This window comes from Cimex lectularius, unplaced genomic scaffold (assembly GCF_000648675.2).
Source record: "Cimex lectularius strain Harlan isolate CLEC.00 unplaced genomic scaffold, Clec_2.1 scaffold320, whole genome shotgun sequence".
In the NCBI taxonomy this organism is placed as follows: domain Eukaryota; kingdom Metazoa; phylum Arthropoda; class Insecta; order Hemiptera; family Cimicidae; genus Cimex; species Cimex lectularius.
The window spans coordinates 415,551-440,650 of record NW_019394176.1 but is presented as its reverse complement, the minus strand read 5'-3'; the positions used below and the strand labels follow the sequence as shown (position 1 = coordinate 440,650).

The window sequence follows — 25,100 nt, the reverse complement described above, 5'->3', positions numbered from 1 at the left end:
CAAAGGTTCTAAAAACAAGTCCTCAGGGCAATTGTCTCGTTAACTATTGACTTTTAATAACAAAAAACACTACTGCAAATTGGCAATTTTATTGTAGGTACATTTTAGGCCAGAAATTTGTGCAAAAAATCTAAAATTTTCCAAGAAACTCCATGAATAAAGACCCAATCATATAGCATTTTGTGAGAAATGTCTAACAACTGGAGTATTAATAGATAGTCTTTAAGATGTGATGTCACTAAAAAAATAAAGCTAATTGCTTGTTCTAAGTAATTTATCAAAAAATTGACTCAAAAGTTGTGAAACTAGCAAACATACATAAATGGAAATGTCTCTTTCAACTCTGATCAACTTACATCAAGTAGAAAAACGAATGCTGTATAGCTTATTGGTTAGATTAATTTTTCTCCATTACTTTCAGGCGAGAAATCAGTGCAAAAATTTTAGATTTTATAGGAAATGGCAGCTTACATAAATTATATATATATAGAGAGAGAGAGAGAGACAGAAGAGAGAGAGGGGGGAAGGGGAGAGAGGGAAAGAGAGGGAGGGAGGGGGAGAGAGAGAGAGAATTTAATTGAATATTGAATATTTTATTTATAAAAGCTGGCAAAATTAGGTATCATGAACCTTTCTTACACTTAACGAGCAAAAGTATACAAGAGAGAATGCTCTTTTGTTCTCTATAGGAAATGGCTAACAATAACATGGAGTATCAATAGATTTCCTTTAGATATGCGGTTGTTTAAAAAAATTAAGCTAATTATTCGTTTTAAAAAATTTCTAAAAACAACCCATCAAAAGTTTGGTTGGATCAAAAGATTGGAGAAGATAAGGCATCTCCTTGACCCATCTCTAATGACCCATCTAGCCTTCACAGTTTGGTATGGTATGGTATGGTAAAAAAGGATATTAGGAAGCGGGGTATGGCTCCCCAGGCACTGCAGCCTTTTGGTTTATTGTACCTTCCTAGTTTCTTAGTTCAGTGTAATAGACTCAATCCTTCTCCTTAGAAGTATCAGGTCATTGACTGTCGCTGCTGCAATTTGATTCCTTAAGTTTTTTCCGTTAGGTTAAATTTCTTAATTTCGTTAAATTTTTCCATTGAGCTATTGCTTTGTATTCGAAGATGATATGGGTGGCTGTTTCCTCCTCCTCGTTACATAATCTGCAAATGGGATAATCTTTGTATATACCCATGTTGTGTAGATGTTTTCTAAGATGCCAGTGACCGGTTAGTAGTGCTACCACTCCTCTGAGTTTGGCCCTCTCCAGTTGCAGCAATGATTTTGCCAGCCTTGGTGAGGGTATTTTCATCATAAGTTTACTATGTCTTGTGCCACTAGAGTTTATCCACTTCTCCTTTTGCTTTGTTTGGATCCATTCTGCGATGGAGGATTCTATTTTTGTTTTTGTTATCCCAAGTATAGGCCCGCGGCCTATGTATGGTCTTGCAGATCCTCCTCTGGCCAGACTGTCTGCTTTCTCATTATCCAAAATTCCCCTGTGCCCTGGCACTCAAGATATCACTAAGTTGTTGTGTTTCCCCAGGTTTTGGAGATTTTGGATGCATTCACTGACTAATTTTGATGTGATTCTTTTACATGCTAATGCTTTAATGGCTGCTTGGCTATCACATCTTATGAGGATGTTTTTGCCAGTGTAACCTGTTTTTAGATTTTCCAGTGCACAAGCATTACTGCCACGTATTTTTGCTTGAAAGACCGAAGTGTACTTCCCTAATGAGTTTGATTGCTCATGTTTTGGGCTTGTGCAGAAAACACCCGACCCGGTTCCTTTGTTTTGCCATCTGTATACCATATCATTGTATCTGATGCTCCTGTGTTCTTCCTCTCTTTATAGTCCGTTGAGACTTTGTAGGAAGTTGTAAAGAATGTTTTCGGGATCATATAGTCAGTCCCCATTTCTAATAATGGGTATCTGATTTTGTTGATTATGGTTGTACGCCCGAAGTGTTTAGTTCTATCCAATTTAATTATTTCTGAAGCCTAAGTGAGCTTTTCCTAGCCGCTCCTTGTATAAATATTTCCAGTGGAGGTATGTTTAGCAGAGTTTCTAATGCATTTGTAGGGGTTGTTCTCATTGCCCCTGTGATACATAGGTTTGTTAGTCTTTGTATATAGCCTAATGTTTGGGTAGCTACTTCCTTCATAGCTTAGTGACATATGTCATGTCTATCACTAGACGGCAGAGATATGGTATGAGAACCTAGGTACTTGTGTATAGTCACTATTTCTATTTCCTCTTTTGTTGATCTCTCACCAGGTATAATTTATTGTTATTTATCCTAGTAGTTTCTACTTTCTTCTTATCTGTGGCACCAGGTTTAGAACAGGGAAGTCGATTTGATTTGGTTGTCATCCATTATTAAAAAGTCTTAGAGCTTAGATAAGTACTTGACAAACATTTTGTAAAATATTTTAAGAATGAGCTACAGAGCCTCAGGTAACACATAATTGATAATTTGTAACCATTGATGAATGATGTAGGGTGTAACTTGATGACTTATCGATATATGCTAGGGCTTAACAAACATAAAAGAAAGACAATTGCTTGTGATAATGAGTTTCCAGAAATCATGGCGAAATGACCAATTCAACCTAAATTTTCTAGCATATATTCAAATATTCTTGATACTGTAACAGCAGTATTGTCATGGAAAAAGTCTTACAATTAGTCCTTAAAAAGTAAGTACTTGTCAAACATTTTGTAAAATTTTTATGAATGCACTACCGAGCCTGAAATAACACATAATTGATACTTTGATCAAAACCATAGATGAACAATGCAGGATGTTATGTTTAATAGTGCAGAATCGAGATATGCTGATGCTTAAAAAAAGTTGATTGCTTGTCCTAAAGTGTCATTCAAGTAACAAAACCTAAAAGTGCAAACCACTTTCCCAAAAATTGAATATCATTATTAACCAAAATACAAGATAAATTAATTAATAAATAATTTGTTTATAATGAAAGCTTTCGAGAAAAGTATTTTTCAACTAAATTCATAAAGATTCTCAGTATGCAAAGAACAAATATCTCATCGTAATTTTTACCCTTGTGGTTGTTAAGAACATTTTGTCAGAGTGTTGTATAATTATGTAAGAAATTGTATATTTTATGTATTTAAATTATACATTTGTAATGTAGGGAAAATAAATTGAATAATAAAGGGGAAAAAGGGATATTTGGACCTGGCTGGTCTGCCACCCATTTGATAACCACTCCTGACAACTCTTAACTTGACAACATTATCTTGTACAATTTTTAAGTAGACACGAAGTAAAATCTGCGATAAAGTGCCGTTTTTATTTATTTTTAAGTTTATTTTTGCATTAATGCTTGCAAATTGATTGACGAAAAGGGCTTAGTATGTTGGACATGGATGAGGACTACTTCCCAGAGGAGGACAAACTGTAAGGGCCCTTTTTATTTTATTTTTTCTTATTTTAAAAATTTTCGATTTTATTTTGTTTTCCTGGCCTTTTAATTTCGTATTTCTGTTTTTTCTTTCTTTTTTTTTTAGTTTTTTAATTTTTTTTTCGTTTGTTGTTTCCTCTCGTTAGTTTCTAACCGAAGAGATGGACAAAGGATTTATCAACAATTACACACCTTTGCCAGTTTTTGACCAACTATGTACAGGGATGTTCTTTCCTGAAGACACTTTGTATGTACTTTTTTTTTTATTACTAATCATAAAATCTAGCTGTATTGCTTACAAAAATAACCATTCAGATATAAGCTAAGAACCTCATCGTTGAAATTCTAACATTTGCTGTTAACTAAATAAATCGGAAATGCTTCCATATGGAAACGCTTTCTTACATGTTAATGACCCACAGTCCCATCGTTATTCCTAAATATACAAATTTTTCGCATTTTATTTTAATAAATGTAATCAATCAGAACAGCAATTTGAGAAGCTTTTCAAACCAGCTCAAGTCAAAGGTCATGAGAGATTGGCCTTACAATGAATAAAAGAAAGCGATTCAATTGATGATCTTTTTAATGTATATTTTGTTAGTCAGGACCGAAACGGGGACATTTTAGAGATTCCAGCATCGTAAAATGAAAAGGGTTGTGGCAGGAGCCAATTGCCTATAAAAGCTCCTCCACATTGTCTCAGATTCGCTGGTCCTCCTAGTGCTTTTTTAAGCGTCCAATGCTTTGAAAATCACAGGACCAAAGGGAATGGTTAAGGCATGTAGAAAGCTCCTGATTGGCAAACATCTTGACTTCTGTTCTGTTGTCAAGAGTCAGGGGAATCTAGCACACTTTACCTAAGCCCTTGTAGCTTATTCAGTCTCGTTCTGCAATTAGAGTAAGATGTCAATTTCCTTTAAGAAATGTGGTTGCCAGACATGGTAGGCCAAAATGATTGATAATGGCTAAATTTTAAGGTTCATCACCCTGTAAACATGGAGAAATGTCACAATAACGAGATTTTTATTTTATTTAATTTTTTTGTTTTTGTTTTGTGTTATAAAATAACCAACCATAATTTTTTAAGATATTCTCCGTCTGGAAATACATTATTTCCAGTGGATTGGGAGGTTTTAGAAGTTCCATCATTATAAAATGAACGGGATCATGCTAGGAGCCAATTGCTCACAAAGGCCCTGCATTGTCTCAGAATTCTGTCATCCTAGTGGTTTTTCAGTTCTCAAATTAGTTAAAATGGCAGGTCTGTAGGGAAGATGGTCTAAGCAAACATCTTGACTTTCATTCTTCTGCCAAAAAGTGTGGGAATGTGGCAAAGACTACAAAATCCTAGGTCCTTTGCCTTGTTCTTTGAGAGCCCTGTATCTTATTCAGACTTGTTCTGACATTTTGGTTTTATTAAAATGTCGTTTACCTTCAATAACTGTGGTCATCGGACATGCCAGGCCAAAATAATCAGAAATGGTCAAATTTCAGTGATTCATCACCCTGCAGACATGGAGAAAAATTACAACAAATGATTTTTTTCTGGTATTATAAAATAACCATGGATAAATTATTTTTCAAGATAATTTCCCTCATTGGAAATAGATTTTTTCAGTGGATTGGGAGAATTTAAATTCAGGCCTAATAAAAGAGGGTGTTCCAAGAGCCAATTGCTCAAAGCTCACTGTCGTACTAGTGTTTTTTATTAAGGCCCAAAGAGGTGAAAATCACAGGACCAAAAGAAGAATGGTCGACGCATGCTGAAAGCTCTTGGCAAACCAGCAAACATCTCGACTTCTGTTCTGCTGTCAAAAGGTGAAGGCATGTGGCACAGACTTTACCCCAGGTCCTTTGTCATGGTGTTTTAACTGCCCCTATAGGTTATTCCAATTCATTCTGCCATTTTGGTTGCAGTAAGTTGTTGATCGCCTTCAAGAAGGTGATGAATTGTGCTAGTATTCTTTTCTGTAATTTTGGTCCGAGGATGAGGATTATATTCCTCATTTTCCACCTGACCATGTCCTTCCTTGAACTTTTTCATGCCAGTACACACAGTCGAGACTTAAACAGTGTTTCTTCACCAAACTGAAAAGTCGATCTTTGAAGAATTTCCGCTAATTTTATTTGAAATATAAAAGCAAATTGTAAATGATTTATTTTAAATAATTAAGGAACTTAGGTGTATGTACCATACTTGAATACATATTTGCAGTATATGCATATTATATATTAGATACACTTTATTTCTTTCAATTACATTATAAGTACGCGTCAGTGCTAAACAATGAGAACCACTTAACCACTTTTTGTGCAAAGGGAAGATAGGGTTCAAAGATACAACAAACTGGAGAACTAGGGTTCAGAAACAATTATTTATACACCGGACCGTCTTAATATAGTAACAACAAAAAAAGTCAAACAAACAAGGCAAATCAACCACAACTCTAGCTCTGGGGCTGAGCTTATTACCCCAAACGATGCTCGCCAATACCAGCTTCCACAGCTTGTAGCGTTTCCAGGATATTTTTCATACAGTTTCCTGGATTGTCAACAGTCGATTCTATTCAACTTGTCGCAATGGCTAGGTCCTTGCAGACTCATGCTGTCTGAGTCCTCCCACTGAGTCCCGTCGAGTATGGCTGCTTGACTGAGTTCTCAGGTTGGCTGACTTTGCTTTTCAAATCATCATATATGGGTTCTCCAGCCAGGGTAAAGGAGGAAAGGAAAAGTAAAAAATATTGTGCCAGGTGGCCAACTTCTTTCTTGTAAGAGTTGGCCACACGATAATCGTAATTATCAGGAGTTTCTATTATGCAGCCTTCTCCCATGTTGATGGACATACGGCAAGTGTACAATGCCTATCGGCTGATATGACCCAAAATTTATGGCGTTCCTCTGCTGTTTAACTGTGGCTGTGGCAACCTTCTCAAATTACTCCTTGGCTTTCATGTTTGTGGGAAACGTTTCTTTTCTCCCAACCAAATGGGCAACACATCAGATTTCCTTACATTATACCTCTGTCAGACGTTTACTTGAGTCCGGATACTCTATTTTCTATATGGGGTTTGATTTGATTCTCTGTGTACTGTGATTTTATAAATAGATCCCTAAAAATAATTTATCTGGACCTATATAATATAAAAAAACCAAATAAATTTATGTGAAATGTCAGCTTAAGCAGAATTCGAAATGCGCTTAGGGGTTGACCAAGAATATTTTTAGATGAAGGGTTGATTTCTTCAGTTGATCATTGTGCCAACATTGCAAATAATTTCCAATATATTTTGATGTTCTACCAATGCGAATAACACAAAAAAATATACAGATGAGAAACAAGTTCTAGATGTGATAGGGTTTTTGTTTTTTGAAGAGCTCAACACAAGCCTTTGCCTCTCGTTCCGCTGGAAAAATCCCTCGAAGAAGACCGCGTTCTCACCGAGGGTACATCAACAGGCAAGTAAGTTTCTTTCTTCACTGTATTGTTTTTTTCTTTTCTTTATTTTTGATTATAAATTTAATGAGTTATTAATCAGGGAGCCTCCTTCTGAGAATGCCTTCTTGCTAGGCCAGCAGAGCCTTTACATGTTTCAAGACAGCCTGTAAGTACGGTCGATGGCTCACAACCACCTGCTTTTTTTCCATTTGTGTCCTTGGATTTTTAATTTCTTTACCTTTTGTTGCAGGAAAAACACCACAAATAGTTGCACCAAAATAGCAAATGTAGACACATTAGTTTGATGATCACCTCCACCTTGAATAATAAAACTAATTAAAATAGTTTTTAGTTGTTTTTTGTTATTGTTGTACTAGCTTGTGCTTTTTATTTCTTTTTTTGATAAACATCAGCATGATATTGTTATTACACCCTGTATTGTTATACCAGAAAGATAAAAATAAAGCTTCTTTTATTTTATTTTTCAATCATTGTAGCCCTTTCCTTTACATAGACAAATATATATATTTTTTAATATGATAAATTATTTTAACATTGCATGCCAATAAAAAACTGAACTGTTGTAGGGGAATGACAGTAACATCCGGGGTTACGACGATTAAAAAAGATACTTCCAACTTAATTGGGATAAGCATAGGCGGTGGTGCACCAGTTTGCCCTTGCCTTTACATCGTCCAGGTTACTAACATCACTAACAATTGGCCTTGAATTATTTTTGTTTATTTATGTTTTAAATAATATTATGTTTAGGTTTTCGATAACACGCCAGCAGCAAAAGAAGGCACGTTGCAGAGCGGAGATGAGCTTGTCGGTGTCAACGGTCAATCGGTTAAGGGTAAAACGAAAGTCGAAGTCGCTAAAATGATACAATCCTCTAAGGCAAGTATTAAATTTTATTTAAACTATTTAACACCCCAACAAATCAAAACATTAGACAGCAATTGTAATTTCAGGATGAAGTCAGTATAAAATACAACAAGCTTCATGCCGATCCCACTCAAGGCAAATCACTCGACATCGTCCTGAAAAAGGTGAAACACAGGTTGGTTGAAAACATGAGCACGTCAACAGCAGACGCACTCGGCCTTTCTAGGGCCATACTCTGCAACGACACACTCGTCAAAAAGCTGCAGGAGTTGGATGGGACCGAGGCGATGTATAGGGGCCTGGTTGATCACACGAAGCGCGTGTTAAAAGCATTTTATGGCCTTTTACAAGTATATAAAGGTATCTTTGTGAAAATTCATTGTAAATTTGATGGGAGCCTCTCTCCACATTCAGTTCCTCTACTTTTCCCCTAACACACTTAGATACCTGCCATATATACCACCAATATAGACATCCCCAATATAGATTCTTCTTCTTAAAAAACATCACTCCATGTCACAGTTCAGTCCACCCTCCATGATCTTTCTCCAGGCCACAGTCCTATTCTCCTAACTTTATCCAATCCGATTCTGAAATATAGCCTAGAAAACCTAATTAACTAAGGACTTATTGGGACACGTGCACCCAACTTGAAAATTCCATTAACCTCCGTATCTTTTTAAAAACCACAGAACTCAACAAGGCCGCGAACTTCTTTACCACTGCCATACATCAAGCTGTCTAGACAGCACACAAGACCCCTATAAAATCCAAACCTCTCCCCATATTTTAAACCTACAGCCCCTAAAACACCAAACCAGAGCCTATTGGCAAAGGCCTCGGCAACCCTCCGCCAAGCCCTCAATTGATTATCCCATACCTCAAAAATACACAAATCTTCAACTCCTACCTGTGAAACCTAACATCAGATAGGTTCTTGTGGTTAGCAAGAAAAATCCTGAAGCATCACATTTCCGACTAATGTCCACTCTTGACAAAACCGATGTTTTTGTCACAATACACAAAACTACCCAAAGCGGTTACTCCTTCAGAGGTAAAATTTATCGTGAATGGGATGCCAAATCAAGTCCTGGATTGGACCTCATCATCCTATATGAATTCCCAAAAAAAACCCATCATCCTACTGACATATATCTACAATAGTTTCTACACCATTAACTTCCCTTTCCTTTGGCAATACTTCAATAGCATCTTTTTTCCAAAAGCCGTCCAATCAGCCTATTTCCCTTCTTCTCAATCAATTGATACTTAGACTAAACTCCCTCAACCTTCTTCTAGATCACTAGATCAGATTTTCTTTCTGAACATTCCACATTTCCTTCTTTGTGTTATGGATCATATGTCCTCATCCCTTGAGTGTAAACAGTACTGTATCGGGGCTTTACGTGGCATGTCACAAACGTTTGATTGCATGTCACACAAAGGTCTTCTTCCACATGTCCTTCCAGATATCTTATACCCAATCCTTCACTCCTACATAGCAGAACTATTCTAACGAGTTTGTCAAGGATCAGATTTCCTTCTGGAAGTGGGAGGGTCCTCGCATCAATCTTGTATCTCATCTGTACCTCAGATATCCCCCATACTTCAGAGTTGCTCCAGGCACACAAATTGCGAATAGCTAAATGGAGCAAATTCTTACACATTAAAATAAGCAAAAGTAATTGTACCCATATTGCTTTTACCTTCTGAAACATAACCCATCATACAATATTCCTCAGTAATACTCCTATTTCTAAAAGTGAATGTGTTACCTTGGATTCTATTGAGACTCTCGTCCAACCTAGAACCAATATACCCACACTAAAAGAAAAGAATTAAACAGAGTACTTTATTATCAAGAAGAATACGTATCAATGAAAAACAAACTAACAATTTATAAGACATCGCTGAAGCCCGGGGCACCACTAAGTGTTCCTACATCCAAAAAATACAATCCTTCCAATCCAAAGAACCATTGCCAATGTTCCTACTATTTTTACAACACTGCCCTTCACAATAACTTCCAAATATCCTTCGTTAAAAATCTAATCCTCAACTAATTTTTTACATAATATGAAAAACTATCCTCACATCCTTACGAAAAACGATCCAACATTATCTATCCCTTACAATCCAGTAAGGTGACGAAGCGGAGATGGCCCTGGGACCTCCTTATGAATAGTATGTAGTAACTGAGAGTTAACAATGGTTGCTGGCTCCCCTCAGGATGTTTTTAAACGATAAAATCATATTGTATCTCATTATGTATTGTATACATTTGTATAGATGGTAATTAAATCAATTTTTTCCTTAAATGTAAATTTGATTGTCAACTAACAATATTCTGTTCAGCGTTTGGAGATGCGTTTGCCGGAATCGGTGTGCGTGAGCCGCAGCCGAGGGCCAGTGAAGCATTCAGGGCTTTTGGGGACTATCACAGATTAATGGAGAAGAACGGCGTTCAAACTCTTAAAACAATAAAACCAGTAATTATACTATACAAAAATTTACATAAATAAAGTTGGTGACATGACTTATATATGGAATGATATGACAATTGAAATGCTTTCATTAAAAAAGTCTCTAATTTTGAAGAAATTATTTTTCTACATTTACTGTAACACTTTTTTTTTTTTTAAAGTTACTAGTTGCTGAAGTATTAACAAATATAAAGGAAAAAAACATGTTTTTGATATATAATAATTAAAATGAAGCGTTTTGACTCTATATTTGTCACTAAGTCACGATAGTAAGTAAAAATTGTACATTACAGATTTTATCCGACCTTGGCACTTATTTGAACAAAGCAATTCCTGATACAAAACTGACAATACGTAAATATGCAGATGCCAAATTTGAATATCTCTCATACTGCTTGAAAGTAAAGGAAATGGACGATGAGGAGTACTCATATGCGCAGCTACAGGAACCTTTGTACAGAGTTGAGACTGGCAACTATGAATACAGGTTGACTTTTTAAAACTTTTTTTTCTTTTTTTTTTATTGTCTTATTTTTTCTTTTTATTTATTTATGTTTTTTTTTAAGATTGATACTGAGATGCAGGCAAGATGCGAGAGCTAGGTTTGCCCGTTTAAGATCAGATGTGTTAGTCAAACTTGAACTGCTCGATTCCAAACATGTCGAAGATGTCGTAAGGCAGCTGCATCGTTTTGCATCTTCTTTTGCCAAGTTTTATGAAGAAGTCAAAGAAACCCTTGCACAGAACAGCTTATTCCCAATAGAAATGGACCTGGCTAGATCTGCTTTTCAATACAGCAGCACAAACCAGCAGATCCAAGTGCTTATTTTAAATTTATTAATTTTGAAACAAGATTATTTTTATATTTTTTTAAATTGTAGTATGAAGATGATGATGATGAGTTGATTCAGGACGGTGTCGAGGTGAAAGAAGAGCCTGCAATAGGCCAATTGATCGACGGCCAGTTTCAGACGAAAGAAGACAAAGATGAACAGAAAGAATCATATCTTGAGGAGCTCATCACAGATATGAAGCCGATTCAGGTTTCAGAACCTAAGGTCGCCACACTCATCGGCCTCGATTGATTCCGTCCCTATAATTATAGTTACCGCTTTTTATTTTTACCTTTGAAACCATTTTACCCACTTACACGCTTATTATCTCATGTCAAATTTGATTTTATTTAAACACAATTATAAATAAATATATATTACTTAAAACTTGAACTTTGTTTGTAGGTTCTCTTTTTTTTTTAAGTTATAATTTGGCTTTTGTTTTCAAAATTGTTAATCACATTGACATTCGATATCTTGCACTTCAATTATGCGCGATACTGCATCATCCTGTACAGAAAGTGAAATTAAAATTTCACCAAATGCTGTACACATCCTTGGTCTTGGGTGAAATGATCTGTTCGAAGGCCACTTACCAACCGCCCTTGTTACATACAAGCTTCTTTTTCAGCCAATTATTTATTTATTTTTTAGCATCATGGTTTGAAACCAAGTGGTTTCAACCTGCACTGGGACCTAATATATAAGTTTATTCGTCAAGGCTTGTATGGCCTATTCTTAGTCAGGTGAAAGTGATCCCCCCCAAATGCCACTTACCAACCACTCTTGATACATACAAGCTTCTTTTTCAGCCAAATTTTCAGCCTACTTGAGCCTAATCTATAAGTTTATTTGTCAAGACTTGTATGGCCTATTCTTAGTCAGGTGAAAGTGATCCCTCTGAATGCCATTTACCAACCACTATACAAGCTTCTTTTTCAGCCAAATTTTCAGCCTACTTGAGCCTAATCTATAAGTTTATTTGTCAAGACTTGTATGGCCTATTCTTAGTCAGGTGAAAGTGATCCCTCTGAATGCCATTTACCAACCACTATACATACAAGCATCTTTTTCAGCCTAATTTTTACCCTAGTGGTTTCAGCCATCACTTGAATCTAGTTTTAATAATGACCTAATGATCTTTATTTATTTATTTTTTAAATCGTGTTTTTCATTGCATTTTTTAAGATCAGTAGTGTGGTATGGATTCAGAAAGTTAAGATGGATTCGGACTAGTATATGTATAAAATTATTGATGATCAATACTAGCATTACACTTTTAAAGTTTTGAAACAGGCCAACCATCTTCTGTATAAATTATGAATTTCCATGTCTTAAAATAAGTTTGGTATATGGTTTATTGTTATTGGTCAAGCAGACACGAAAAATAGTGAATTACATTTTTATGTGTTAAAGGTGGGTTTTGAGAGAGCGAAAAGACTCCTGAGATAAAAGGAAATAAAGCCAGATCTAAGGAGGAGCCACCACAAAATAAGATCATATCAGTACCTGACATGATAAAAACACTCATTTGACAGCCCTTCCAAGTGGTCACAGATAGAAGAGACCTTGGTAGAAAGGTAGCCTCAAATTTCAAGAAGGGTACACAGATGGATCAAAGATGGAAAAGGGGTTGGGGGTAAAAGGGTTAACTATACCTTGTCAAAGCCCCTTGGACTAATCTCAATAACATTCCGAGCTGAGGTCCATGCAGTACAACTCTGTGCACAGGAGATAATAATAAAAAAATTTGAAAGGTGCACAGATTTACATACTCTCAGACAAAAAGACAGCTATAAAGGCTCTAAATGCGTACACTTTCAACATCAAACTTGTCTGGGAGAGCCTAAATTACCTAATGGCTCTAGAGAACAACAATAACGTGGGTTCCGGGACATGAAGGTATAGAAGGAAATGGACTGGCTGACCAACTAGCCAAAAAAGGGGCAACCCTCTCACCCATGGTACCAGAACCACAACTAGGTGAAGTATGAAGGGGTCCATACACGCTCAATATTATTGCACAATGTAGTTGCACAATATTTTGACGGAGGCCCTACACTGCTCAATATTATTGCACAATATTTTGATTTGTGCAATAAATTGTATCGTATGCAGGCAATATTGATGGTTGTGCAATATATTGCACAATCGCGAGCACAGACGTACAACCTTCAAGGCAACATATTGTGCAATTAGTTCCAACAAGAATTTCATGTAGTGAAGCCATGTTGAGTGATAGTGATGTGTGTTGTGTGATTATCGCTGTGGGTGCCAGTGCGAAAAAGAAGAAGAGCTCGCAAAAAGGCAGAAAATGGACCAAACAGTGGCTAATTGATAGGGAAAAGTTACGATTAGTATAATCTTAGTATAATCTAACACTTCACATCCCACAGAGCTGGAAGGCCACGATAAACGTCAATCAATTCGAAAATGAATTGCCTATCAGCTTCCTTGGCAGCCATGACGACGCGTACTCTACCACTGACTGATGGGATATTGCGCAATATTGCCTACAGACGGCACAACCTTTTCCCGTTTGCACAATATATTTTCAAGGATTTGAATTTAGCACAATATATTGCACAACCTTTCAATTTCGACTACACACGATCAACTATATTGCACAAACCTAAATATTGCGCAATAATATTGAGCGTGTATGGGCCGCTTGAGGCTAGCTAAGAGATTTATAAATCTCTCAAAATGGAAGGGGCAGGATAGCACAACTATTCAAAATTATGACAAACCTTCATTAACTTTCATGAATAGCTTTAACAGTTACTATCCATTATTAAACATCCTAACCATTATTGATCATCACTATCTCCCACAATAGTAAACCATGCCTAACCATCTCTAACATTCCAAACCATCTCCAATCTTTCATAACAATAAAAAAAATCATTCCTGACCACCTCCAACCATTCCTAACTATCACAAACCATTCCTTACTAGCTCTAACAGTACCTAACCATCTCTGGCATTTTCTAACTACAGCAAACTATCTCAACTATCTCAAAGCATACCAAACCATCCTTAAACATGACTAACTATTCAAAACTATGTCAAACCATCATTAACTTTCATGAATAGTTTTAACAGTTCCTATCCGTCAGTAACCATCCTTACCATTCTTGACCATCATTATCTCCCACATTAGCAAACCATGCCTAACCATCTTTAACCAAATTTCAGATTTATCACCCCGTAGATCGTTTTGTGAAATAGCACAATCATTTATAATTCTGCTACCGTATTGGTTGTTACTAATTATAGGTTTTATTGCTATCATCGTGTGACTGATTTATATAAAATTTGCGCACGCGTGTACATATAGAGTATAGAATATATATAGAGTATAGAAAAATGGCAAAAAGGAGGGGAAATTCAAAAGGTGGGGTTGAGATGGGAAGTTAGTGTCCGAGTGGATCGAGGTCACGATAGCTCAAGAGGTAGAGCAGCGGCGTATCTAGCCGAAGATCGTGGGTTCGAATCCCGCTCGTGCCATTGACTTTTTTATCTCAACTAAAAATCTTAATTAATTGTAATAGAGTATAGAGTTGTTCCTATCACTTATCGAAGTCCACATGCAATTCTAGCTTTTGTTATTTACAATGAATAGAAGGCGAATAAAGGCAGGCCTCGAGATTTACCCACCAATAGTCTCATCTTCTCAGCCTCTGGGGCTCCTTATGAGTCACGCACCCACGTTAGTTTGCAGAATTGGTTTCCTTTGTAAAGGCTACAATGGGCTACATCTAATGGTTTTGGGCATGGATCACTCCAGAGAAAACCCAAGTAACTTACACATCTTGGTGCAGGGTGTGACCGTACTCCAGCCAACGTTTGCACTGTGCCAACTTTAGGATTTTGTACTGCCCCTCCACTCTAATGTGACAACTGTATAAATTAGTAATCATAAAATGTCTTTGCTGTTAGGAGCTGGCATCTAAACAAAATAACAACAGTTTTTCTCTAGTAACAGATTGGATGTCAGACTCATTTCGCATTTTAAATCCAAGATCCTCCAGTTCTTCTTTGATTTCTTCAGGTGGAATCAAAGCATGGAGATTTGTGATGTACGCACGCTCCTCTTTTAATTGGTACGTGTGGTAATCTGGTTGTTCAGGAGATAATAAAAAAATATGAAAGGTGCACGGATTTACATACTCTCAGACAAAAAGACAGCTATAAAGGCTCTAAATGCGTACGCTTTCAACATCAAACTTGTCTGGGAGAGCCAAAATTACGTAATGGCTCCAGGAAACGACAATAACGTGGGTTCCGGGACATGAAGGTATAGAAGGAAATGGACAGGCTGATCAAATAGCCAAAAAAGGGGCAACCTCTCACCCATGGTACCAGAACCATAACTAGGTGCACCTGAGTGTGTGCTTAAGTTAGAAATGGAAAAATGGCTTAAGAAATAAAAACTTAAGCAATGGGCAAAAACACCAAGTATGAGGCAAGCTAAGAGATTTATAAATCTCTCAAAATGGAAGGGGCAGGAACTCCCCTCTCTCAGCAGGCAGATTTGAGAAAAATTATAGGCCTCTATATTGCTACTGCCCTTTTAACTATGACCTAAAGAAGATGGACAAGCAGAGATAGAAACAAGCCGATGTTGTCAGAGGAGAGAAATCAGCACATATCCTTTGTGAATGTGAAGCATTAGCACAAAGAAGCACCAAGGAAAATCTTAGTCTTATAAGAAATAGCGCAGGTTCTAAGATGTATATAAAGGTTCAATCAATATAGACCAAGGTTCCGTAGATCTATAAAGATAGTAATAAGCGCTGTGACAATGCCTAGAGTTGCAGCCTCCTACACTTCTTAATAAATTAGTCGACAATATACGAACCATTTTTTTCCTCTGCCTGTCTCCCATGTAATTTTGTAATTCAGTCCTCCCAAAACTGGCTGCCTGACGCACAAGTCTCTTTGCTTGCAACAGACTCCCACTACAGTGGTGGATACCCACACCCATTGGATCTTGGAAAGGAAATGTTAGAGCTATGCGTGAATTGTTTGTTATAATTGGGCAGAGTTGAGAATAGAATGGTTTGCTGTTGTTAGAGATGGTTATTGGTGGTTAGGTACTATCAGAGCTTGTCAGGAATGGCTTGTGATAGGAATGGTTCGAGGTGGTTAAGAATGATTTTTCATGGTTATGAAAGATTGGAGATGGTTTAATACGTTAGAGATTGTTTGTGATAGGAATGATTGGAGATGGTAGGATTAGGGGATATAGATTGGATGTCAAACTCATTTCGCATTTTAAATCCAAGATCCTCCAGTTCTTCTTTGATTTCTTCAGGTGGAATCAAAGCATGGAGATTTGTGATGTACGCACGCTCCTCTTTTAATTGGTACGTGTGGTAATCTGGTTGTTCAGTAAACTCACGTATGAGTTTTCTGTAATTTTCAATTTTACTTTCAGGACTGTTATGTTAGTGCTTGTTTGACAGTCAAATTCATTTTTCCCCAGTAGTTGAATGAGGCATTTGTAGAATGTGCATAGTCAAAAATATTCTCAATGGATACATGAGGTCTTGTGTTGGAGGTCTGTCTTGAATTTTGGGATGGCTCTTCGTCATCGATTGCAATTTGTTTGGCGATTTGATATTTGGGGTAAAATGGGAGGTTGACGGACGGGTTGTGTCATTATCACCAGCAACCTTGGGTATACGGATGGTTGAGCCATGGGAATTTTCGATGCCGATAGAGTTTTCGATTTTATGAATACTGACAAATTTAGTTGATAGGAAGTCGGCTATCTCCAGGTCCGCCCTGCCCCGCTGGTTTGTCTGTCAGAAGCGTTTCTGAATATTCGATTCGATTGTAAATATAACACAAAATTATTGAAACAACTAATGACAATATATTTATTTTACATAATATTTTGATTTATAACTTAATAGTAAACTCAGCAGTGACAGGCCTGTGGTCGCTGTACTTGTGTTCCAAACGTTGGTATTTTTTGGATGTAATGGTTTGCTGGGTTTCCGATTTATACAAGACCCTGTCGGTCCAGGACGGCCTTCTTTTGTCGCTGTATGTATCAGACTCTTTTTCGTATTTAAAAGTCGGTTTGAAGGTGATTTCCGCTTCGTTCCAGTCTTTGAACGCCGTGCCGTTTTTCTGACATTCCTTGAGTTGGTCGTGGACTAAAAGTTCAGACGTTTTGTTTTCATTGATTTTCTTCACGATGTCCTCTCGTTCTTTGTCCACCCTGAAGTTCAGGTCGCCTAACCAAAACATGAAATCATTCGTCAGACCTTTGGTCGCGTTCAGGATCCGTTTGTAAACGGAGATCCTCTTTTCGTTCTGCTCGTAATGAGCGGGAAAGTGAGCTGAGATGGTTGTGAACCCCTTTCCGAACAATTTGAAAGAAGTAACGATACCTCCTTTATTTCCGACTTTGCCGAGAAGACCTGTCTTCACCTCTTCCACCTTGACGCTGGATTTGTCCAGTGAGTCTTGGTGCGTGTTCAGGAGGTATACATAAGAGCCTATACCGAACATAGTGCGTGCCTCTACCTGAAAAAAGAATAAGTCATGTAAAGGATGTTTCAAGCAAACGCAGAACCAACATACCTTAATATAATTTTTGTTTTTGAACTTATTTTCCAGATCGCCGGTCCACTTTTCTCCTTGAATGGCTTTTTTAAAAGCTCCAGTGAGGGAAAGGCTTACCATCTCCTGGAATCCTAGTAGGATCAGATCGTTCGGTTGACTAGAAGGTTTCTACAAGTAGGACGGTTGTTACATTTTATTTATTATTATTAGAATCGACTTACGAGGCCGATCAACTCATCTACGTTATCCCTAGGTCCCTTGGCGTCCACATTCCAAGTGCCAACATGGACTCTAAAGAAATGATATTTCCATGATTTCTCTTTTACTCTGTCTTATTGTATTTTAAGCAATTCACACCGAACAAAACACAGAAAATATTTAATTAAGAGATGCTTTCTTGAGCAAGTAATCGACTTACTTTATCTCCTTGCCTGTGACGGCAGCCGATAACACACCGATTATCAACTCGCTGGCAACAAAAATCGCTACGATATGCATTGTAAAATGACTGTATTTCTATGTTTCCCGTCAAAGCTTATGAGTGTACTCGACACCTGGGTTCACAGGAAGACAAACGCACTGGCTACAACTGTGTACACAAATTGCGAAATAGCGGAGAGAGACAGAAAAAAAGGCGTGCAAAATCTGGAAAATTTACACTGCACAATAAGCTTTTGAATTATACTGTTTGAATTTTATCGTACAAAAACAAATACTGGGCGGGGTTCATGATGACCTACGTCAGACAATGTGTTTTGACATAGTTGCGCACACAAATACAGAAATTTTACGTTTTAAAATATTGAACAGTCACGTTTTAGGTATCCTAGGCTGGAAGGGCATTCGTTCCATAGCCCTTTCAAAACGGCAAGACTTGATTTTTCGGTGGATAGCCGTTCAACGTCTTCCCGAAATAAAAGACAACGGACAAAGAACACTTGTGAGATTCCTTCCTGAGGTTTACAGTCTTTCATGATAGTAAACGACCCAGCTATCAACTTTTTTGGTCGTCCAGATGAAAAAGCCTTCGTTCCTTAGCTCTTTCCAAATGGTGAGACTATTTTAACGGATGGTCGAAACGGTCTAACCTCTAATGAAGTTAGTGATGATTAGTAATGATTGGAGAAGGTCGGACATAGTTCGATACTGACAGAGATGTAGATGTAGATATAGTTTCGGGGTTTAGTATACTGCGCTCTTTAAGAGCTATTGTATCCCCCGTGCTCTGCCTAAAGCACATCGGTGAGTCCTATTTCATCAAGAAACTTGATTAATAGGCCCGGTTTCAGTGGTTGTAGTTCTTCTATGGTCACATTGTACATCCCAAAACACTTCCTCCTGCGGGCTAATGTAGCTCCGCAGTTTGTTAGTAAGTGTGTTGGTGTTTCTTCTGCCTCTTTGCAGAATCTGCATGTGCCATCTTGGATTATTCCAATTTTCTTTAAGTGTCCATTTAACTTGCAGTGTTCTGTTAGGAATCCTATTAGGATTCGCAGTTTGTTCCTGCTTCCCTTGATACATTCTGTAATTTCTTTCCTTCCAAAATTGGTTAGAAGATTCTTGGATTGTCTGTGTCCAATGAGTGAATTCCAAAGTTACCTCATTTTCTTTTTGTCGTTCTGTCTGAGATACTCGTTAATAGAGTGGGTTCCTATGCCACAGAAGGGTTCAGGTCCTATCAGCGGTGTAGTAGCCCCTTTTCTTGCAAGGGTGTTCGCTTTCTCGTTGCCTTCTACTCCCATGTGTCCTGGGACCCAGCAGAGGCTGACTTTATTCTGCGTACCTAGTATGTTTAGTTTGGTTTTGCAGTTCAGCACCATCCTTGAACTAATGATATTTGAGCTTAGTGCTTTGATGGCTGCTTGGTTATCTGACATGATAGCTATATTCTTGTTTTTGTACCCTTTACTTAGGTTGAGTTGGGTACATCTTTCGATTGCAGGAATCTCAGCTTGGAAGATACTGGTGTAATTTCCCATGGGTTCTGAATATTTGGTTCCAGGTCCAAATACTCCTGCACTGCCAGAGATAGTCAGGAATTGTTAAAGGTGGTAGAGTAGGTAATTGGTCAAGAATGGTTATGTATCAATTATTAGGTTATGTAAGCACTGAAGAATTCGGAAATCCGCATCGCGTCCGAACAAACGGTCGCGGGATACTTCGTATGGTGAGTTTACTTCCGAGCTCTGCTGGATCATCTCCCGGAACATTGGTGTCCTCGTGGAGAAAACTATCCAGCCGGTCTTTGAGGCCCAACCGTGAACACGAATTCTGCATTTCCAAAGCTGGGGTGAGTCTGGTTTTGACTGCCTGGGGTGAGTCTCTGGTTTTAACTGACTGAGGTGAGTCTGGTTTTGACTGACTGGGGTGAGGTATTGGGGCACTTTCTTGTTGGTGTTCTTGGATTAGTTTGTTTGTTTGCCAATCTTATTAAATTAATTTTTTAACTCATAATTTCGACTTCTTCCAGACTAACATTCGTAGTGGAAGTTCTAATACCATTTTTCTCAAACCCTGGAAGACCGATTTACATGGATGAGAATTCGTTTTAAAGAAATTGTCAAGTGCATTGTTTAACTGCATCAACCATTAAAGTCCGACGGAATTATTTCCATTTGAAAAACGAGGTTAATTTCTGACACAAATATTTTCTTACAAAAATATTTTATATATTTTTATAGTACATACGTCGTTAATAAGCTCTTCTTTCAAACGGTATATTTGCCGTTAAAATTTTTTTGCAGTTTCATTAAGATTTTCCGATAGCGACTTCTCAAAAGTGAAACATTTTAGGAGTTAAAAAAATCGATAAATTTAAATTAAAACAAAAATTTATATTCAGGGATCTCTAGAGTTTCATTGGTTCATGAAAAAATTACAACCTAGTTTACTTGAAAAAAATTTGGTTTTTAAAAAATTTTTCGGTTATGATAAACTTTGATAGCTTTTACTATATATTTATTGCAATCAACATAAAAAGTACTGTAAAATGCTATAAGGATAAGGATAAGGGAAAAATAATGATCACAATGTCGATTATTCTCACTCCTGAATCCAACCAAAAACCACTGGATAATTCTTAACCGCTTCATTTCCTGGAGGGGTTCATTTTTATAGAAAATTATCTACAATTTTTACTTTTTTTCAAATAAGTCCAATATATTTGGAGATATTTGAAAAAATGTAGGAAATGGTTCTCACTTCTCGGAACCAGTGTTGCTCCCAGGGTTGCCCAAAGGGAAAAAACCGGGGCCGTCGGTGGCCGCAACGGTAGGCGTTGACACAACGCTCGTCGCTGTGTTAAATAAAGGACCCGGGTTCGAATCTAGCGGCCCTGCATTCGTACCCGACATACTTACAAATGGGCTTTGTATCAAAAACACCGCCACCCCGAGGGTTGATATAACCTCTGCTGTTGCGAATCTTCGTAAAAAAAAAGTTTTTATAACGCTAGAATCACTACCATGAGGTCAAATCCAAGTTTTGGCAATTTTCGACGTACTTTGCTCACAGATTGTTTGTTAAAATATGCAGAAAAATGGAGTATTCACAAGAAGTGGCGGATACGGTCCCTTATTTAAGACTATAAAATCACTAAAAAAAATTGGTTCTAATCCGTGACCTACCAACATGGTCAGGTTACAACAGAACTTAAAAGGACATCAGAAAAATTTTCTTCATCCTTTCATTTTAGTTTTTATAAATAAATCTTTGGCCGGGGGATCAGTTTTTAATATGGATCACAATAGTAATAATAAAGCAAAGTTTGAAAAATTAAAATAAAATACTTCTAATTAATTGAAAAGTAGGTGTAAAAAGAAAATGATTTCGGTACGAAAAATAATATTATACTCCCTGAGTTAATAAGGATTAAAGAGATAGTACAATCTGTTTACCGGTAAAAGGACAAACAGGATCTAAGATCCTCCAGTTCTTCCTTGATTTCTTCAAGTGGAATCGAAAGATGGAGAATTGTGAGTACTTCTATGCACGCACGTTCCATTTTTAATTGGTACGCGTGGTAATCACATGGTTGTTCCCTTGTTCCAACTCAAGTTTGAATTTTATGTAATTATCAATCGTTTTTAATTTCAGGTCTGTTATGTTAGTTTTACTTTGACAGTGAAATTCACACTGATGAACTTAATTGAAAAAACTTAGGTCGGCTATCTCCGGCTAGTCCGCCCTGCCCCGCTGGTTTGTATATCATACGCATTTTTGAATATTCAATAATCGATTTTAAATATAATACTAAATTATTGAAGGCAATATATTTATACATAATTCAGTAGAGTTCGTGGTCCGATTGACCGAATAATTTTTTCAATTAATTAATTTTTATGTAAGGTATGGGGTGAGATAAAAAAGTCAGTGTCACGAGCGGGATTCGAACCCACGACCCTCAGCTAGATACGCCGCTGCTTTACCATTTGTACTATTGTGACTTCGATCCACTCGGAACTAATCTCCCAACTCAACCCCACCTTTCGAATTTTCCCTCCTTTTTGCCATTTTCAAATATCGTGTAATCTATTCGATTCTCGGGGATAAATGAAATGGCCAGGGAGAGCTTTCTTAATACAGGTCTGGTGTTGGAGGTCTGTCTTGAATTTTGGGATGGCTCTTCGTCATCGATTGCAATTTGTTTGGCGATTTGATATTTGGGGTAAAATGGGAGGTTGACGGACGTGTTGTGTCATTATCACCAGCAACCTTGGATATACTGAGGGTTGAGCCATGGCAATTTTCGATGCCGATAGAGTTTTCAATTTCTCGATTCATTTTCTGTCTAGTTTTATGTGGTGAACCAGTCTTTGGGCCAGATTGGTTTTGTAGATTGATATTCTTAGGGTTATCGGTAAATTACAACCAATGCCTGGTATTGGGGCACTTTCTTGTTGGTATTCTTGGATTAGTTTGTTTGTTTGCCAATCTCCCTCATAAAGGGGTAAGAAAAATTAAGTTTAAGAGAGAAGTTAAATAACCCATAATCGTGATTATGATAATAATGTCACAGAGTAAATGGGGGAACAAAGTTTTTTACCTGTTTTCTTTTGTAGGTGAGGTTTGCAAGGGATCTCGGATCTCGTTTGTTGCACTGCCGTTTTATGAACACTGATAAATTTAGTTGATAGTAAGTCGGCTGCCAAGTCAAGTCCGACCTGCCCCGCTGGTTTCTGAAGAAGTGTTTCTGAATATTCGATGGTCGAATATAACACAAAGTTATTGAAACAACTAATGACAATATATTTTTTTACATAATATTTTGATCTACAACTTAATAGTAAACTCAGCAGTGACAGGCCTGTGGTCGCTGTACTTGTGTTCCAAGCGTTGGTATTTTTTGGATGTAATGGTTTTCTGGGTTTCCGATTTATACAAAACCCTGTCGGTCCAGGACGGCCTTCTTTTGTCGCTGTATGTATCAGACTCTTTTTCGTATTTAAAAGTCGGTTTGAAGGTGATTTCCGCTTCGTTCCAGTCTTTGAACGCCGTGCCGTTTTTCTGAGATGCCTTGAGTTGGTCGTGGACTAAAAGTTCAGACAATTTGTTTTCATTGATTTTCTTCACGATGTCCTCTCGTTCTTTGTCCACCCTGAAGTTCAGGTCGCCTAACCAAAACATGAAATCATTCGTCAGCCCTTTGGTCTTGGTCAGGATCCGGTTGTAAGTGGAGATCCTCTTTTCGTTCTGCTCGTAATGAGCGGGAAAGTGAGCTGAGATGGTTGTGAACCCCTTTCCGAACAATTTGAAAGAAGTAACGATACCTCCTTTATTTCCGACTTGCTTGAGAAGACCTGTCTTCACCTCTTCCACCTTGACGCTGGAATTGTCCAGTGAGTCTTTGTGCGTGTTCAGGAGGTATACATAAGAGCCTATACCAAACATAGTTTGTCCCTTTACCTGATAAAAGCAAAAGTAATGTAAACAATGTTTCAAACATACGCAGAACCAACATACCTTAATATAATTTTTGGTTTTGAACTTATTTTCCAGATCGCCGGTCCATTTTTCTCCATGAACGACTTTTTGAAGCGCTCCACTCACCGTAGGGCTCACCATCTCCTGGAATCCTAGTAGGATCAGATCGTTTTGTTGATTTGGTTGACTAGGTTTCTACAAGTAAGACGGTTGTTACATTTTATATATTATTATTAGAATCGACTTACGAGGCCGATCAGGTCATCGATGCCTTCCATAGGTTCGTTGCTGTCCACATTCCAAGTGCCAACGTGAACTCTAAAGAAACGATATTTCCATGATTTCTCTTTTACTTTAAGTCTAATTGTATTTTAAACAATTCACAACGAACAAACCACAGAAAATATTTAACTAAGAGATGTTGGTTTTCTTGAACAAGTAATCGACTTACTTTAGTTCGGTGACGGTGGCAGATAACACACCGATTAACAACTCGCTGGCAACAAAAATCGTTACGATATGCATTGTAAAATGACTGTATTTCTGTTTCCCGTCAAAGCTTATATGTGAGTGTACTCGACACCTGGGTTCACAGGAAGACAAACGCACTGGCTACAACTGTGTACACAAATTACGGTATAAAAGAAAGAGACAGAAACAGGCATGCACGTAAAATCTGGAAAATTTACACTACACAATACGCTTTTGAATTATACTGTTTGAATTGTATCGTACAAAAGCAAATACTGGGCGGGGTTCATGAAGACCTACGCCAAATAATGTGTTTTGACAATTATTGCGCACACAAATGTACAATTTTTACGTTTTAAATATTGAACAATCACTTTTTAGATATTCCAAGCTGGGAATTGGATAGTCGTTCAACATTTTCTCGAAATAAAAGAAAACGAAAAAAGGAAGACTTTATGTCGGGAAATATCTTCCTGAAGTCTGCTACGTTATCACTTGTATCCTTGATAAGAAACGACACCACTATCTGCCCTTTAAGTCGTCTAGGTTGAGCCCTCTCCAAATGGTCAGACCTTTTGCTAGTGGACGACCGGAACGGTCTGACCTCAAAGGAGGTTTAAATGTTTAGATGGTATTAGGCATAATGAAGATTGGGCATGGTTGGTTAGAGATCTCCAGGTTCCAGGTTTGATAAGAGGTGGTTAGAATTGTGTACTGATAGATAGAGATGATTTAGGAATGATAGGAGTTGACCAGGAATGATTAAGTATGGTACAGAATCAGTAGTGAAGATTACAATACGCGTTTGAAAGAAAACACCAGCGGTAGGTAGGTCAGAATGAACTAGGACAATCCAGAATCGGGGCATTCGTACTTGTGACGTGTCAACCAAACCTCATACCTCCGTGTGATTTTTCCTTGCGTCAGTATATTTCTTTCTTTTCATATTGTACCTTTATTCCACTGTCTTATGCTATTCACCCCAATACCATCAGTACCTCCTATCCAGATGTTACCGCTTCTAACCTGAATCCTACCCAAG

The 25,100-nt window shown here is 37.5% G+C and overlaps 3 protein-coding genes across 4 annotated transcripts; 1 reads left to right on the top strand and 2 right to left on the bottom strand.

The window, feature by feature from the left end:
- The first annotated feature begins 3,234 nt into the window (after positions 1–3,234).
- On the top strand, positions 3,235–11,476 carry LOC106663203 (PRKCA-binding protein). 2 transcript variants are annotated; one of them, XM_014387861.2, is made up of 11 exons: positions 3,235–3,436; positions 3,587–3,687; positions 6,817–6,903; positions 6,980–7,045; positions 7,467–7,578; positions 7,651–7,779; positions 7,854–8,127; positions 10,123–10,256; positions 10,544–10,737; positions 10,817–11,069; positions 11,132–11,476. In XM_014387861.2, the coding sequence occupies exons 2-11, from the start codon at positions 3,602–3,604 to the stop codon at positions 11,333–11,335; spliced, it is 1,539 nt and encodes a 512-aa protein (XP_014243347.1). In that variant the 5' UTR covers positions 3,235–3,436; positions 3,587–3,601; the 3' UTR covers positions 11,336–11,476. The 2 variants fall into 2 exon arrangements, with proteins under 2 accessions (XP_014243347.1, XP_014243349.1); XM_014387863.2 differs by lacking the exons at positions 6,817–6,903; positions 6,980–7,045.
- Positions 11,477–16,944: 5,468 nt separating this feature from the next.
- Positions 16,945–18,348, bottom strand: LOC106662979 (inositol polyphosphate 5-phosphatase K). The gene is made up of 4 exons (XM_014387440.2): positions 18,084–18,348; positions 17,887–17,956; positions 17,684–17,833; positions 16,945–17,626 (listed from the first exon to the last, which is right to left on the bottom strand). The coding sequence occupies exons 1-4, from the start codon at positions 18,161–18,163 to the stop codon at positions 16,994–16,996; spliced, it is 933 nt and encodes a 310-aa protein (XP_014242926.1). The 5' UTR covers positions 18,164–18,348; the 3' UTR covers positions 16,945–16,993.
- A 4,543-nt stretch (positions 18,349–22,891) lies between these two features.
- On the bottom strand, positions 22,892–24,165 carry LOC106662978 (inositol polyphosphate 5-phosphatase K). The gene is made up of 4 exons (XM_014387439.2): positions 24,039–24,165; positions 23,836–23,905; positions 23,627–23,782; positions 22,892–23,569 (listed from the first exon to the last, which is right to left on the bottom strand). The coding sequence occupies exons 1-4, from the start codon at positions 24,110–24,112 to the stop codon at positions 22,937–22,939; spliced, it is 933 nt and encodes a 310-aa protein (XP_014242925.1). The 5' UTR covers positions 24,113–24,165; the 3' UTR covers positions 22,892–22,936.
- Between the last annotated feature and the right edge of the window lie 935 nt (positions 24,166–25,100).